A 17450-nucleotide genomic window follows, 5' to 3' on the forward strand; every position below is an offset into this window, starting at 1 on the left:
ATCTATCCCAACTGTCCACAGTACGGAGTACATCTATACCAGATAGATGTGTTCAACCAGCCTTGCATAGCTCAATCAAAGAATGAGTAATCTCTACCAATCACGCGCCAATCGATTAACAAACCCACCGCCATCACCCTCACCGGCGCGCCTCTGGGCCTGCCCACTAGACCCCTCCAACCCCGAAGCCGAAGCAGCAACTTCACCTTCCAACCTCCGTCGTAGATCTTCATATCTCTCCCTCTCCGCGCCACTAGACCCAGACCCAGAGCCACCCCTCCGCTCTTTCTCGCCAACCACCCAAGCTGGAACGCGGAATCCGGTGCTGGCCGACGACAGGCCCGGTAGCAGGTCCGCGCGCCAGGCTACACCGACGATCCAGCCCAGCGCTGACGGGAGGAGCATTGCGGGGAACTGCGAGAGGGCTAGCTGAGCAGCGACGACGTAGGTGGTTGATTTGTCGGATAGGAGGAGGGACAGGCTTGGTGTTCGGGGTTTGGGTTGGGAAGCCTGTGCTGTATTATCGGCGGAGGAATCATTGCTGGTATTATTGTCGGTGGTGGTGGGGGAGGATGTGGACCCGATGCGGTAGCGGTAGATGGATGGGATGGTGGCGTGATACTGCGCCAGTAGGGCGAAGATGGTAGCCGTTGGGCCGGATGGAAGGTAATTGAGGTTGCCTAGGGATAGAGGGCGGATTGCGAAGGCGAGGAGAATTGGCGGGAGGAGAGTCGTGTAGGGAAGTGTGGTGAGCAGGAAGGTCTGTAGCAGTATGAAGGATGTCAGCAATCGGTTTCCAGGTCATATAGGACACGCTTCGGCCTCTCCGTTCCATTGTAATGCATCTGATTATGCATGTCTGCAGGAACGAGGACAATGAGACAAAGGGACAAAGAGATAAAGAGGGACTAACCGCCATCTTCCGCTTTCCCCACGCGCGTTCGACAACCCGCAGATGGTAAACTAGCATCGCAGCGAAGAGAGCCTCGGTGGAATTGGTGAAGCCGACGACCTGCCACAACAATGCACGCCAGAACTGGGCATAGGGCCAGAAATGAGGCGATACATAGATCACGACGAGGTGTTTTATGTCGAAGAGGGAGAGGGCGATCGAGGAGGCGATCGTGTAGATTAGGAGCGCCTTGGTGAGGGGCGCATTTGTTAGGCCGGAGGTCAGCATCTTGAGGCCCCTTGTGGTTCTTATTTAGTATCTGGCTTGGGAATCATCCAAGGTGGGGGAGAAGGGGAGTTGAAGAAAGTTCAGTGCAGTTGGAGGGGACAGATGGCACTAAATTCCCGAATTCCGGGGAAGTTCGGCATGCCGACTTTCCAGGGCTGTCTAGTGTCTACAATCATCTTTATACGTCATTTTATGTCATTTTATATGTAGATTGATGAGGTATCGAAATTTGTAGGCTCTGTATGAATCAAAGCTCCTGTAAAATAACATATTGTACATCCCATGTCCAATATCAAACGCCCGGGTTATTTCCTTCTATGTCCCTAGCTCTTAACCAGCCATGGCCGCTTCTTTATTTTGTTCGGCTAATTCTTTTTGGTATCGAGTTGATGCGACCTCCAGTGCATGGAGTGTAGGACCAAGGAGTTGGTTCACAACCTTCTGACCTCCCTCCACGCCTTCTAAGTTGACTCGTAATTTTCGTCCGGTGCTCTCATACATGTCGCGGGCATGCTTCTTTAGTCGGTCAACTTCGACTTTCCGCTCAGCCTCTGCATCGTTAGCAACAGCCTTAATACGTTCTGTTGCCCGCTGAAGAGACTCTGCTAAGGATGCGACCTCTCCAGCGCGATCGGGGTTGCCCGAGAGAAATGCCTGCCAGAACTGGTGCAAAAACTCCGTGGTTGTGGCGTGTGTCAACGCCAGACGGTCAAAGAGCGCCGTCGACAGCCCATATGTTTCTGATGTTGCTCGCTCATTCATCTGGGCACGGCGCACGCGCAATGCTTCCAGGATCTGAGAAAATGCATCGTGTAGAGCAGCAGATGATCCGACAGGTCGACGGCTAGCAGGTGCATCCTCCATCTCCTCGTCTTCATCATCGCCGGGGTCCACTAATTTGCCCAGCTGTGTATTGCCCTGCGATGGGAGACTTTGATTGATCTCCGCACGGAGAATCTGAAGAAGCTGGTCTGGATCTTGTTTCTCAAATTTCTTGGTCTTATCCTCCTCCTGGCCATGAGTGAAGAACCGACTTTGGTCACGAATGTTCAAAGTAATGCGACTTTGCGCCTCGTCTCCGCAAAGATCCTGCAGCTGGAGTTTTTTCCATGCCTCTTCATTGATGCCTATAGGGGCACTCATGTCACCGTCAGCCGGAGCCACATTGGCCATAATCTTTTCACTCAGGCTGTTCAGTGTCCGGATAATGGGCACTTTCTCGACGCCAGATGGTCTCATATCTAGATCGGGTCGGTTTCCGCGACGCTGGCTGTGGTTTACTTCATTGCCAGCCAGATCCAGGAAGTGATGGATATTTGTGTTTCGGTCCGGCTGAGCGGCCTCGTTCGTTTGGAGGTATTTGTCCAGCACGACATCAGTGGCGTCGGCCTCTGTAATCCGCTCTCCACGCAATTTCTTGAAAAGCCGACTCTGGAAAAATCGGGACCAGAATTGTTGCTCGCTAAGTTTCGGCACATTCTCATCATACACGCGTTTGACCAGCGAGTGTTGTGTGAAGATGAGCTGGATTTGCTCTTTGCTGATATTCAATCGTGTCACGTTATCCTCGACTCGAGGCTTGAGCGAAGATAGCACATTATATGAGCCACGGATTTGGCCCTGTTCGATCGCATGCGCTCGCAGTAAATGCAATCGTGTTGACCAGAACTGTGATACGAACGACGCAGACGACAAGGCTTCCGGTTTTGTATGCAACCCCTCGAAAAACATTCGCTGCAGATTTGAATCAGATCGTAATAACGACTGCTGCAGCTCTACGTCGGACCGAAGCTTATTCTCCTCGTCCAAGGGATTTTTCGATGTACCAGCGGATGTCACAGCGTTTGCAATCGCCATTGCTGCTGAAAGACCCTCGGATGCACCTCGAGGCCCTGGTGTATGGGATGGTGTTGCCGACTTCACTGCATTGACCCGAGCACTCAATGTGTCTTTGATGGCATCGGCCTGCGGGCGGGCGTCTGCTCCAGCCGTGAAGAGGAAGACATATTGATCGGGCGTAGTATCGGGAGGTGCATCGGGAGTTTGGGCAAAGATTTTGAGCATCACTTTCGGGTTCGAGGCTGGGGTCTGTTGTAGATCTAGCAGTCGCGCGAGTCAGTAAAGAGACGAAATGCACGGCCATGGAGGACTACATACTAGTGATGTTGATCACGGGGATTGTGATCGTATTCCCGGCCCCTGCAACTGAAGGATTCCATGAGACTGACTTCTCATCTGCAGATATAGCTAAGGTCCCATCTTTCTTCTTGTAGGAGGCCGCTCCGCTCGGAGGTGACATCGTCGCGCGTCGCTTCCACTGTCTTCAAAGGCGATAACGAATCCACCCATCGGGATGAGCAATTCCCCAAGGGCGGGAGTTAGCGAGGAGGGTCTGAGACCTTCGTGATAGACAGGGCGTGTAGAGGTGAACCCAATAACGAGAAATGCGGCTCTTCTGCGAGTTATCACATGACGTTTGCCAAGCGTCACCTGGGAGCCAAGCCCTAAGTGAATGAAGCTGTAGTTTTATGTGTAAAGTTTAAACAACGTAAAAAAGCTGAAAGGTTTATTAAATCTATATTTAGTGTGGTGTTCTGTCGTATCTTTGTTGGAAAAGAGTTCTACTAAAAAAACATTGCGTTGTGTTGAGGCCATTGTTCCTCTTTGAGTACATCGTACTATCACCTTCAAATGAGATAATATCATGAAGAAAAGATGTTAAAATGTAAATAAGGTGACATTAACAGACATGTGTATCTCGGATTGGACAGAACTGTATATTAATGGATGCAATAGTCAGGTGCTGCACTATGGAAGCCCCATTGTTCAGATCGATACCATCTTATCTGCTGTTGCTCATATGAATCATCCTAGAATGTTTGTTATCAAATTCCGGTCCATTTGGTCGACCTCTATTCACTAAATCTGGAATGACTGCCCAAGTCGGTCTCAATATGAACTACTGTTAACTATCGACAGATGACATGGGCGACAGTATACAACGTGAGACTGGCGTTTCTGTTTACTAGTAGACCCCGAGAATAACAATAACTTATCCTAAGGTCTGAGATACAGGGCTGGTCAAATGCTAGGATGCTCAGCAGCCCGAACATAAGGTTGCAACAAAACTACTTCCCTTGCTGTAACCAGTTTTATAAATTGGACGCATATGTACCGTAGGGCATCCAAAACTGCTACTACGCAAGATTTAGTATAGTGGAAAACATCCAGCTTTCGATGTTTCTGTGTCTGTCATATTAAACCCCCGATCCGCCCGTTAGCCAGTCTTCATTTCTTACTCTCCTCTCTACTTCCTCTCTGCTTTCTGCACCCACGGCGGACTCTCTTGCCTGTGATCGCTCGTCCAGTCCACCCCGTTGATCATCGAATCCCCGAAGACCGAAGACAAGATATCTATCTTGAGAATGGCCTTAGTATTGCCGCCAGATTTACATGCCCTATTGAGGCCCGAAAGCTACTCTAGCAGAAGAGGAAGAGGAAACCAGAAGAAATAGAGCTAAGCAGGAGTAGACTAACTACCTAAACTACTCATATATTCCGTCAACGCCATTCGGGTGGCTGCCGGTTGGGCTTACAGGTGGGCTGATGCAAAATTTTATTTATCCTGTAATGGATTAGTCTTTCTAGTAGCGAATTTCATTAATGGAATCTGTATGTAAAGTACACTCCTGAGCAACAAGCAGCAAAAAGATAGTCGCGCCCGGGATCGAACCGGGAACCTTCTCGGTGTGAGCGAGACGCCATGACCATTAGGCCACGCGACTTGATTAATAATCCTCTGTCTCCGAAATAGCTATCCATCGATATGATGAGGAGAAGCAGTGAGGGAAACTCTATTTGGGGCTTTTAGTACGAAGCACTCTATTTCAGTTAGAGAAAGTAGCCTGTTTACTCAAAAGGAGGATGACAAAAAGGATTGAGGTAGCCTCTGTCATAGAGCGAAAAAAGGACCCAAACAGTATCCTTAGTCGCGTGGCCTAATGGTCATGGCGTCTCGCTCACACCGAGAAGGTTCCCGGTTCGATCCCGGGCGCGACTACTTTTTTTGTCTTTTGTAACAACCTTGGAATATAGGTATGTACATAGCTACAGCCTAGGATGTACACAGCGTACTGTATGAACTTGGTCCTCCTTCTTCCAAGGAGTATAGTTTTGTAATAGATAAAACTGTGCTAGGCGCCCAAATACACCTATCTGATTTTGGTACGCTCTAGCCGATCCCAAATCTAGAAATTATCCGTGGATCTATCTTTTGTATGAGTTGCTTTCTAGATTTGGTATTTGCACCCATCTAGTCTAGTGCCAGGTAGGCGCTTGGCACGGTTTTTAGCAATTTAATTCTACACCATTCTTGGTCTATAGTTACGCTTCTTTCTACGGAGTAATACTAACTAGCTACAACATGTTATGTAAATATTTTTCCATTCCTAGACGAGAACGCACTCTTGATCCTTCTGTTATCATATTATTAGTGGTAAAAGGTCTACTTTGTGCAACCTGTCGTCTACCTTATACAATCTCTCTAACTTTTAGAGTCTCAAAGGCCTCGCTCGAATTGAGTTTCCTTTACCCGCTTATTCTGATAGTGATATTCATTCATCTATCTATAGACATTTCCCTAACAGAAGATTAATAATCAAGTCGCGTGGCCTAATGGTCATGGCGTCTCGCTCACACCGAGAAGGTTCCCGGTTCGATCCCGGGCGCGACTATTTTTTTGCCTAATGGGAAGCTAAAGCGTACAGTATAGCCGTTCTTAGCGGCTGGTTTACCGTCAATTAGGGTTGTGGTGTAGTTAGTACTCTCGACCAGCTTATCATTCCTAAAGAGAAGGATACTATATTCTTTTTTGCGTAAAGGGGAGCTAAACCGGCGTCCAATATAGTCGTTTTGGCGGCCGATTTGCTGTCAGTTAGGGTTGTGATGTAGTACTTCTCGGCTGGCTTATCATTTCTAAAGGGAAGATAAGAGTACTATATCCAACTTTTTCATACTCAATGTAGTCGCACGGGTTTTTATTCAAGACACTTGCTTTCAATACATACTCGGATTCAAACCCAGTGAGCCATCTGCACGCCATCACCTACCAAAAGGATGCTGTTAACTACCAATGGCATCAGCCCAAACGGTCTGCACAACTTTGACATGAATAATGAAAACCAAGGCCCAAGAAGAGATGCAAGAAGTGACCTGAAACAACCAATACGGCTCTTAACCCTGCACTTGACGAATCCGCAGACCCCCCTTAAACAGGCAAATCCGACTAAACCCATCCCTCCAAAGCCTTCCACACGGCGCTAATAGGCTTCGGCGGCGAAACAAGCGTATCAGCCCTGGAGCTATCAACCTTAATAACGGCAAACTGATCACCACGGAAGACATAGTACAGATCCTGACCACTAGGGCTCGGCACAATGGCATCAACACAATCAAAGCCAGCCTGGACAAGACTCGGCCAGCCCTGCGCAATAGGCGCGACCTTATTAACAAGCTTGTCCGTACCATTATCGAGGCGAACATAGTTCAAGCCGCGGAAGAAGTACATCTCATTCTTTGTTCCGGGGGTGAGCATTGCGGCATCGACGGCGTCGAAGCCCGCCTGCGCAAGAGACTTCCATCCAGCGGTAATGGGCCGCGCGCCGTCGTTGACGAAGCTGTCGTCGTAGTTTTCAAGTTTGATGCGGGCGTAGCGGCCGCCGAAGAAAACGTACAGTTGGTTTTCGTGGCCAGGCACAGGTACAAGGGTGTCCACGGTGCCGAAGCCCATCTTGGGAAGAGTGTTCCAGCCCTTGCTTAGTAGGGTTGGGCCGGCGGCGAGACTGTGCTCGGGGCCTCCTTTGCTGAATCTGACGCGGCCGTAGTGCCGGCCGGAGAAGACGTAGAGCTCTTCTTTTCCGGCGATGCGACAGGCGGCGTCAACCATTGTGAATACAGTGATGGGGGTCTCAAAGGGTGCGGGTGGGTTTGTTGTTGGTGATGGGGACAGACGATCAATTGTGCAGAATATGAACCTTCGGACTAGATGTGGATGTGGCGGTATTTATATCCATCTACTATTGGAATTTGGGCTTCCTGCCAGACGCTATTCCTCATATGTATGACCCCATTCCTTGTCTGTACGAGGATAACATTTAGAATGGCGCGTTTGTATGACTGAGATCGAATAAGACCATTCACTGCATGTTGTCCTACAGCTAGGCTGGAGCAAAAGGCATTGGCTTTTGATCTTACACATAATCTGCATTACGCCGGTCGAACAATTTTTTTATGATGTGTATTGTTATTAATATTTGTTGATCCTCGGCCTGATACACGACCCAATCCCCCAGCGGGGCTGGGCCGCACTGGTCTAATTCAGAGAATAATAAAGCATTAGGACTAGAGTAGGAGCAGGCATTGATTCGTGGAATTTATAGCTTGGATACTGCTAATGCACCCCGTACTTTTGATAGGATCTAGAATTGCGCAATTGAAATTCTTCATCCTGATTCTGAGCGTGCTCTCAGACTTGACCGGTTCATTGAAAGCTCCCCGGAAAATACACCTGTATCAAGTAAAAGCCTATGGGAAAGGGTGCTTAGAAGATTTCAGTTACTCCCAATTATCTCATTGTCCAGTATTCTCGCCTAGGCGCTACTGTTTTTATGAATCTGAGCGAAGAATATCTATAACCTCGATAAGAGCGGCTTCAAATTTCGTGAGGAAAATCTTGAATGGTCGTTTTAGCTAAATGAGATTATTCTACTAGTATCTGCACTAGCAATTCTATCGAATCCCTTATTTTAAGTGAATGTATAGGTGCTAATAGTTAAGTTATACCTCGGTTCCTTTGAATGGTGGATTTCATATGGAGAATTGGTATCGCAAAGCTAACCTCCCGGACGACTATTAGGTTACTCCCGCACCTAAGGGTTGGACGGAAAATCTTTTTATAGGTTTGATAATTCGAAGAAATCCCTAAAAACACGCTGTGAAAAGGGGAGTATCGGCTGCTTCGTATATGTAGCCAACCATGGTTCGCATCTTAACCTTTGAATTTATTGAATCTCTACTACTTTATCCTATATAAAACATATACATCAACCGCTTGACAATATGTCTTTTAGATGCTGAAGTATTCTTCTCGTAAGAATACTAAAAATAAAACTAGATGTCCCGTCACGTCGTACCAAGGACCAAACATATAGATCTGCAGTAAAGCCTCGGCTTAGAAGGATCAAGCCTAACTCCCCAGCCCACGCAAACAAGATCATGCAGTGCCTTATTATAGAAGAAAAGGGATAAGGCCTATGAATGCACTTCCTAGTGTTGGATTTCTCGGACTCTGTGGCTCACTAGTAGTTACTGCTCGAACCACCTATCCACCTATCTGTGTGTAACATGAAGGTTGAAATCAAAGAACCAGCCATGCCCTATATGAGAACTAAATATGACTAAATGGCTGCATGGGGGAAAGTGAGGTACTGGCAATATTATAAGAAAAAATAAAGTAGGGCTCGTCTGTCTAGCTAAGCAGGACAGTGGATATTAGAACTAATCTTGATATTAGACATCAGTACCTATTTCCAATAGGACTAGGAGATTTTTGATTTCACATACTGCTGAAGTCCTACAATTCCTATAGGTCTTATTTGGTCCTATAAGTCTTGTTTGGATGTTTGCCCTTGGTTCTTTTAGAGATGGCTCTCTTGGTGTTGAGCATCTCTGTTCATCGCCACATCCATATTCATCAAGTCTTGTTTTTACTTTTTGACGGGCCATTATGGAGGTGTACTGCTTCCTGTCTTACGTCGAGGGTTTCTATAAGCTATGGTAGTGGATACAGATAGCAATGGCTTACAACACAAAAGTGAAAAGAGATGGAGAGAGCTAATACGGCAAGCCCTCCTACAGAAAATGGAATACTTGGTCGATAATTCACAAAAAATAGTTTAGTCATACTAATCCACTGTGGTACAGATGTATTGTATTGACCCATAGCACCATGTAAGACATTCTCGAGGGATGTTGCAAGATCACAGTAAGACGTGCCATTGGCAGCATGTCAATGAATGGCAAATTCCTTCACTGGAACAACTTCTCCAACTTCTTCTTACGTAAATCCTCGAATACCTCCTCGAAGATTGGTTTGATTTCCTCCAGAACTGCCTTGCGAGTTGCATTCTTGAGTGCTTTTTTGTTGTCGTTGTAGTCCTCGATCTCAATCATCTGCAGCACTTTGTCTAGCTCAACGTCCACGTTCCCCAACAATCCCTTCTCACAATCAGAAGTGTTCCTTTCCCAATTGGCTTCTGCCATCATTTTGGATTGTCTCTCTGTCACTTCGGTTATCACCGCCTGTACTATCTTGCGAATGTCTTCTTCCACCTCGCGGTTGAGCAGGTCCGGCAGTTGCTGTAGCACATTCTTGTACACATTCAAGCTCACGCGTTTAGCCAGTTCGCGTAGACGTTCGTGCTCTTTGCGAAAGTCTTCCTCTTCATGAATTTTGTCAGTGTCTAGTTCATAAGTACTTGGGTGGTTTCCTTTTGCCTGTGGCTGAGGCCCTGCTCGGGTTTGGCAGCGACAATTCGTGCACAATCTGTAATTTGGAATGAGTAGACTTACCGGTGATCTCTTGCTCTTCAGTAGGGGGCGCCGCGCGGGCTCCCCGGTGGAACCAAAGCATCATCAAAGACCGACTTGAGCAGGAAAATGACATCTGGGAAGTCACTTTCATACCGGCATTGTGTTTTAAACGACTATATATATCACTAGCACCAAGTAATATAACCTCCTTAGGTGTCTCGGTATACATACCTGGCTATCCTTTGTCTTGCGGGTGCACTTGAAGAGATCACCGTCCGTTGCAAGTGCATAAACAACGCGGACCTCTTTCTTCCGAAGTCTCTGCTCGATTTGAAGCCTGACTTTGTCGAGTTAGTTGTGACATGCGCCAAAGGACGATAAAAAACTCACTCGTAAACGCAATCATCTCAGAGACCAGTGCATCAGAACCCAAGAACTCCGACGGACGCATAACAGCCAAGAAACCGATACTCGCGCCCTGCATTCCATACCAGAAACAACCATCCCGATGTCCATGAGCGCGAGCCCTAGCAGAACTACCACAGAAACCCATGTACGACGCAGAGCGGTCTAGAGATTTGTGTCTCTTCATCATGTGGAAGTGGATAGCGGAGAGGAGTGCGTCGAGCCAAAGACTTTGGGACGCTTTGGTTTTTGGTTGGCGGTTATGTTTCTGGAGGGATTCGATGAGGTCGTCTTGACTGGATTAGATTGTTTTCTTTTGTGGGTTTGAGGTGGGATGACTTACTGACTTGGCAGTCGATTGGGAGAGACATGGTGAAGGATGAGTGTTGTTCAGTGGTGGTTGGAAAGGAAGAGGTGGTTAAGAGGGAGTTTTGAGGATGAGAGAGGGGGAAAGAGAAATAAATGATAAAGAGAGAGGGAAAGAGCAGGAGAGTTTGTCGCCAGGTAGTTTCCTATTTAGGATTGGTTGAAGACACCTTCCCGATGAGGCACAAAGCAGATTATATCAAATATCTACGAAACAATGAATGAAATAGAAACCATTTATGAGTAGAGTAATAAAAATCCAGATAAGATACATCAGCGCCAGATGAAGCCAGTGCTATGAGAAAGCCAGAAAAAAACCCGACACCGCTGAAGAGATAGATCTCAGATGCTATGCAAAATCCAAAGACAAAACGCGACCGAGAGCACGAACCCGAAGCCAGGAGCCAGAATACCGAAATTCGTAGACCATGTTGCGCGCCGCCATGCATAGACCGGAAATCATCATTCATGATCGTCAAAAGTAAAAAGCAAATAAGCAAGCAAGAAAAGCAAAAAAAAAAAAAAAAAAAAAAAAACAAAGCCCCTCCAATGAAAACGCAAGCCGTGAAAATGAAGGATATCAAATCAAGGGTATCAGCAAAAGTGATAAAAAGATCTAGCGAAGACGCTTTTTGAGAACAGAACGCTCATAGATCATTTTTTAAACATATAGTGGCCGTAGAGACCGCCGACCTCGCCGACGGCCATGGGGATCTTGCGCATGCCCCACCAGCGCGCTCCCATCTTCCAGTAGCGGGCGCCGTCGTCGAGGGGTTCGTGGGGCATGGAGGATGGCTCGCGGACGTACCAGCCGCGACGGCCGAGGTCTCGCACAGTCCAGCCAACGGATGCGCGCTGGGTCTTGGCGCGCTCACGCAGTGGGGTGATGATCTTGTCACTGAACTCCACGACCTGCAAGGGGTAGCTTTGGTTCGAGAGTAGGAGACAAGTGCTGGTGTTGAAGATGGCTCCGATGGTCATCTGCGGCACTTTGGCAAGATCGAGGTAGCAGAGAGTGCTGGGGGTATCGATTTCGACTCCCGTGTCCGGGTTGCGGTACCGACCGAAGAACGAGTTCACGTCTGCGACTGAGAGATCCGCGGAGCTGAGACCCAACTCCTCCAGGTGCTTGCTCAGGGGCACCAGGTATGGTACATGGTCTGAGGTGATCTTTGCTCCGCCCAGGTTAAGGGAGCGGAGAGTATCAGGGAGCTTCGGCAGCAGGGCAGAGACGTCGGTTTCCTCCAGAAGACGGAAGCGGGTGGGGTCGGTCAACAGGTTCAAATAAACGAGAGACTCCTTGACCGACGGGTGGGTGGTGAGGAAGTTGACCAGGGCGCACGGGCGGAGGCGCGTGCATCGGGATAAACTCAAATGCGAGATACGGGCAGTCTCGGGAATAGCGACGAGAGCCGAATCGTTCACTTGAGTGTGAGTAAGGTCGAGGTGGGTCAAGTTGACCAATCGCGGGAGGAGGAAGTCGAACATGGGAGCGGGGATGGTGCTGCATTCGTGAAGCGAGAGCCGCTTGAGGTTGGGCAAGGTCATGGGCAGCGCAGGCCCACCGATCAAAGCCTCCTGGAAAACTCCAGAGAATGCTTGAGTCGAACAGCCGCAGAAATCCGCGGCGCGCAAGTTCGGCATCCCCATCAAAAGCTTCTGAATCACTTCCACACTAATGTCGCCTTCCAGGTGTTCTTGGAGCAGACATTCCTTCAAATTGGGGAGAAGTTCCAAGCACTGTAAGAGGGTCTTGGAGGTCAAGTTCTGAATTTCGGCGTTCATCTGCTTAGTGCGACCCAGGCCAACGGAGGTGAAGTGGGAGAAATCTAGACGGCGCACCAATGTCCCCAGCGCCGGATACTGCGACATATGATTAAGTGCCTTGGAGAAAATAATAGAATGAGGGAAAGTCATGTTCCTGTACAAGACCCCCAGAGTAGCAGCGTGCAATGTGTGGGATGTAAGCAGGCATGAGACCAAATCCACATTACGAGGGGCGTAGCCATTTGGTGGGAGATCGACCGCAAGCTCGGAGATGATTTGATCTATCAAACAGGTTAGCACAATGATAAAAAAAAAAGACACAACCAGGTTGCGGCTTCTCTTACCAAGAACCTCTGGGGGCAGTCTCTCCAAAGGCGATGTGCCGGGAGGAGTCTGCAAAATCTCCACCTCGGGGACCTTAGGTGGGAGTAGCTGCATGGGTTCGGGTTCCTGGGCTTCCCATGCCCAACCCTTTGCCTGTAGTTTTCCAAGCCCACGGAGATCACTGTAACTGCGGCTCAAACTCTTGCCGCCCAATCGAATCTGCTTCCAACCCAGGAATCCACCACAAGGACAGCAGAAATCCGGGGCCTGTTGCATCTGGGAAAGGCGTTCAAGTTTGCGGTCTTGGTCTTGATCTTGGGGTGATGGGGCTTCGTGGGTATCCACGAATGATTGCGCAATTCCTGAATTGACCGATCACGTCAGCGTCCAGCTTGGGATTCGCACGTCTTCGCACGTCTTACCGTCCTCTGTATCTTCTTTGATTGAACCGAAGGAGGGGCGACGTTGGCTGCTGGACCTAGACCCGTCTGGGGTACTGCAAGGCGATGGAGACGATTCGCGGGAGTGGAAATGATCACCACAGGGAATTGTAGAAAGTCGTGGGAAGGCCTTAGGTTGCGATGGGGCAGTAATGGAGGCCATGGTGGAAGAGGCCCTCTATAAAGGGCCCTAGTTTGTACAGTGACTAGTTGGGAAAGTACCTTTGGAGGTGGAACGACAAAAAAGAAATAAAGTCTACCGGGGGTTTTTTTAAAAAAAAGGGCGTCTCCTGATTTGAGAAAGGGAGAGAAAATGGTGAGTGTTAAGACCGAGGAGGGCAAGTTTTAGGGCTCAGAGGGGCGGGGAAAAAAAATTGAGAAGCTGTTAGTCACGGAAATAGAGCCGTTGCACAACTTTTTGGATCAATGACTTTTTTTTGTCGGTTGAGGAAGTGAGTTAAAGGGCTTGAAGACAGGAGAATTGGAAAGATGAAAATTGAAGGGTTTGAAGGTCGGAGGTTGAAATGGTAAAAAAGAAGAAAAGCACCATGGGTCATGGCCACATGGGGCGAACTTTTTTTATTTTAAAAATATCATTACGGTGGCGGATGTAGTATTCTTTTCCCTTTGCCTATTAAAGCAAAAATTGAAGTAAAAATTGAATAAATAGAAGTCAATAGATGAATATCACATATATATTGAATTACTATCTATATATAATTATACTACTTACTTTCTCTATCACTAAAAGTGATTAAGTTCGTGTTAGTTCCCCAAGCTACCCCTGCAGACCCCCATTTTTGCCTTTTTTTTTCTTTTTGCATGCGGAAAATGGCGTCACTCGCCGCATTTGGATTTCTTTTTATATACTAGTCTTAGAAGGGAATGTATATAAGGATATACTATATACTAGGTATACTATATAATAGAACATATAAGAGTACAATGTACAATATACAGAAGTGACAGGTCAGCAGATCTTAAAACTCCACTTTTATATACCCCAGACCACGAGGGGTTGTCATTACCTAACGATTAACACATCCTGCATTACTTTTATATACTATAATATGCTAATATGTAGGTAGTATGTACGGAGCACGTACTCCGTACTATGGAGTCAACCCCAATAATTGTAGCCCATTCGCCTTCTATCAATCATGTGCGGGGATACGCTATTACCTAATAATAAACCCCAGGTACTGTCACCTGATCCTATTCTAGTCCGTGTCCTCTTTGAATTGGATGATTGTCTCCTATACGTGGACAAGTCAATTCAAAAAGTTCCCGGACTTCCGATGCATATTAATAATAGTTACGGAGTAGTTAGTTAGTTAGAGCTCCAGAGTCTTACTCCATACGGAATACTCCGTACTCAGAGCATATCGGCACAACTCCGTTCCGTACTTTCCGTACACCGACTTTGCTTGTAAGCCAAGCCCACCGATCCACGATGATGCAGTCGATCCTTAATGCCAAGCCTATCGTTTCTCTCATTAAATATGTATACTCCTGCCCCCTAAAAAAATAACAACACTTATTAGTTGGGATCTCAAGGGCTTCTGCCCCGGTCCTGCATTCTTGTCATAAGTTCAAGTCGGACCAGGTTGCTGACTAGCACTGCATCTTTTCAAGGTTGCCCCCGGTACCACCTGCCCAACAGGGTTAGCAAAGGCTTAGTTCTCGCACTGCAGCTGGACAACCCGGGTACAATGCAACCTAGTTCGGATTTCAAGGCTTGATGGGGGGATTTTTTAGCGTCATTCGAGTCACAGTTCTTTCCTGAGCTCTCATATTTGGTCGCTGTCGGAGTACAGCATTGGAGGGGCTTGACTGCATGCCTGCCAAGACCTCTCTCCGCATTGCTTGACTAAACAAGGAGGCAGACCTAGTTGACTCTTCTCTCCTCGTTTTACTTTTCAGTTCTCTCAAACTAATCCTTCCCAATATTCGTGCTCTATATGAGCTTGACAAGCACTTTCAAGAAATAATGATAACTACTAAATTACAGCCAAATGGTCTGACTACGTTGAAATGTGAGTTCGGGTTCAATTCCCCTGGTTTTGTCTTCTGGGTTGCAAGAATATTTGAGCACTCTTTCCTTGATGAACGTTTTCTTTTAACGTTTCCTATTACCTGACACCCCGATTATACTTGGGAATGTTGAGACCTATGTGGATACTGAATGGAAAAAAAGCAATGTCTGGCTGAATTTATCTTCTTTTCACGAGCTACGTGAATATATGTTGACGATGGCCTACAACAAATCTAGTTTTCGGTTCGATCCAATACCGCTGTATCTCAAGCTGGAATCCGCCCCGCAAGGGCTGTGTGGGGGTCTTGAATAAACATATTTGAGTTCAATTGATAGTATCTCGATACTAATCGACCAAACTCATCTTCTACGCAATGAAGGGTCATTTCAAAACAAGTATTCCTGCAGTACTTTTCACTTGTAGCTACTCAACACCATCCTCACTTCAGCATATAGAACAATACAATTTGATATACACTCATCTATTTCCCTGTCCACAACCACCCTTCAAACCCATAGGCACTCAACCCCCTCGGCACCTGATCCTTCAAACTCTTCCACTTCATCGACAACCCAAAACTGCCATGTCTTTTCGGGTCCTCCATTAGTATCCGAATCCTCTTTGTTTCCGGGTTATCCTCCCCCTCACACGCAGCCCTCGCTCTATACGACCGTTCCGCAAAAACCCCAGCCCGCGCCTGATCGCCATGCACAATGCTAACCTGGAAAGCATCGTAGTAAAGCCTAGCAAGATGGGCACCATGACTACCTTCATACTCCTCCTCAAGAACCTGCAGAAGGACTCGGCAGTCTCTGAGACAATCTTTAGGGCTATACATCACCCGAAGCCCATCACCAATCGCAGCGTCGAGGCGTTGGATCTGGCGACGGCGCTCGTCACTCTGTTTCAGTTCAGTGGGTTGTCTGGAGCAGATGCTGCAGTCGCAGTCGAAGCCGAATGCATCTTTCAGATAACGACGTCGCTCGTCTGAAGTCCCCCCGTGGTCGTAGGGGATGGTGATCTCTTCTCCCGCGCTGATGAATCGCACGGCGTGAATATTTTCGTATCCTGATTCGCTGTTCCAGCTGTTATGTGCGTTGGGCAGACAGCTGTGGTTGATCCGCGAGATGGTGGGGTATACACCTCCAATTGGAGATTCGGAGCCGCATGGTAGAGCGTTTGTTCGGACAATGCCGCTGAACGGTTGCTTTCCAGGGAAATTGTTGTGCAGGGAGAGAAACTGGCGTTGGGCGTTTTTTGATAGCTTCCGCAGCTCGATTGCCATTTGTTTTTCCATTGTGGTTGCGCTTGCAATTTTCGAGGTTGTGAAGAATGGCTTCTCGGAAATAATCAATTGGCCTTTTGCGATGTTGAAGCGCGCCACGAGGCCTTGTCCCTTGCCTAGCACTGGCTGTGCTTTGTATAGTGGCAGACCGAGCTCACTGATTGGATCGGTACCGAGCACGAGTTGGGCTATAGTGGTTGGCATTTCCGGTTCGTCGAACTAGTTATTCATATGTCAGAGAGCGGTAGTAAATCATGGTATTTTCAATCGTACCTGCTCATAAGATCTGATCGATCGTTTCACGTCATCCCAAGCATAGAAACCTAATACCCCTGAGCCCTCATTCCAACAGTAACCTCTCGATCCGAAGCTGACACCGGCTACCCGGCTGACAGTATCGATATAGTTCCTCAATCCACTGGAGTCCTCATTCGGAATCATTGCGCCAAACCGCAGGAACTTGTGACATTCAAATGGAAGCAGTAGGTCTGGGTCGGCCTTGAATGCAATGTAGTTAGGCTTTACTTCGACTTGATCGTCGTTTTGGTAACGCTCTTTGATGGCATTCAAGAATTTTTGCCAATTTTGTTTATGTACCAGCCCTTCTGATAGGCGTGGAACCATGTCAAAACCCATGTAGGATCCCATGGCTATCGGTTACTTTGTTGATGAAAAAGAATTGTTATGAAACAAATTAGTAAAATAAGATAAAGGGAGAATGTACTTCTATGAGCAGGCTGTTGAGTGTAAAGATCCAGGCGCAAGAAGGAGAGAAAGAGGATTGATGTCTCTATTGGCAAGAGGCTAGGTAATATAGCTAATGGCATCCTGAAAAGCAAGGCAGTAATGGCAAACAAACATCCCAGGATGGGTTACACCAGGGCTTCTTACATGAAAGGTAATTCTACATCGTATACTTTTTCTACATAAGAGGAAGCAGGAATTCAGGAACCCTCGTATTCCATTTGTTTTGACCCCACAATTAAATACAAGTAGGACCTGGCTGGATCCGTCACCCAAGGTACACGAGTGCACGATCAAGATATCAAGGTCCAGAG

General features: G+C 47.5%; 6 protein-coding genes across 6 annotated transcripts; all 6 read right to left on the bottom strand.

Moving 5' to 3' along the window:
• Window positions 1-93: 93 nt before the first annotated feature.
• dscB lies at window positions 94-1180 on the bottom strand (the record flags this gene model as incomplete). The annotated part of the gene is made up of 2 exons (XM_057249758.1): window positions 94-762; window positions 914-1180. The coding sequence occupies 2 exons, from the start codon at window positions 1178-1180 to the stop codon at window positions 94-96; spliced, it is 936 nt and encodes a 311-aa protein (XP_057114190.1).
• Window positions 1181-1510: 330 nt separating this feature from the next.
• N7479_002062 (TFIIH subunit TFB1 family protein) lies at window positions 1511-3479 on the bottom strand (the record flags this gene model as incomplete). Its single annotated transcript, XM_057249759.1, has 2 exons — window positions 1511-3279; window positions 3338-3479. 2 exons carry the CDS (start codon window positions 3477-3479, stop codon window positions 1511-1513), a joined length of 1911 nt encoding a protein of 636 aa, XP_057114191.1.
• A 2985-nt stretch (window positions 3480-6464) lies between these two features.
• Window positions 6465-7124, bottom strand: N7479_002063 (Hemopexin/matrixin; the record flags this gene model as incomplete). Its single annotated transcript, XM_057249760.1, has 1 exon — window positions 6465-7124. One exon carries the CDS (start codon window positions 7122-7124, stop codon window positions 6465-6467), a length of 660 nt encoding a protein of 219 aa, XP_057114192.1.
• A 2141-nt stretch (window positions 7125-9265) lies between these two features.
• On the bottom strand, window positions 9266-10545 carry N7479_002064 (uncharacterized protein; the record flags this gene model as incomplete). Its single annotated transcript, XM_057249761.1, has 5 exons — window positions 9266-9747; window positions 9809-9902; window positions 10001-10110; window positions 10160-10465; window positions 10518-10545. 5 exons carry the CDS (start codon window positions 10543-10545, stop codon window positions 9266-9268), a joined length of 1020 nt encoding a protein of 339 aa, XP_057114193.1.
• Window positions 10546-11194: 649 nt separating this feature from the next.
• N7479_002065 (Leucine Rich Repeat domain protein) lies at window positions 11195-13234 on the bottom strand (the record flags this gene model as incomplete). The annotated part of the gene is made up of 3 exons (XM_057249762.1): window positions 11195-12588; window positions 12652-12993; window positions 13054-13234. The coding sequence occupies 3 exons, from the start codon at window positions 13232-13234 to the stop codon at window positions 11195-11197; spliced, it is 1917 nt and encodes a 638-aa protein (XP_057114194.1).
• A 2354-nt stretch (window positions 13235-15588) lies between these two features.
• Window positions 15589-17040, bottom strand: N7479_002066 (SET domain-containing protein; the record flags this gene model as incomplete). The annotated part of the gene is made up of 2 exons (XM_057249763.1): window positions 15589-16611; window positions 16666-17040. 2 exons carry the CDS (start codon window positions 17038-17040, stop codon window positions 15589-15591), a joined length of 1398 nt encoding a protein of 465 aa, XP_057114195.1.
• Window positions 17041-17450: the final 410 nt, after the last annotated feature.

The sequence above is a fragment of the Penicillium vulpinum genome, assembly GCF_028829585.1.
Source record: "Penicillium vulpinum strain IBT 29486 chromosome Unknown utg000001l_segment0_segment0, whole genome shotgun sequence".
NCBI classification, from domain to species: domain Eukaryota; kingdom Fungi; phylum Ascomycota; class Eurotiomycetes; order Eurotiales; family Aspergillaceae; genus Penicillium; species Penicillium vulpinum.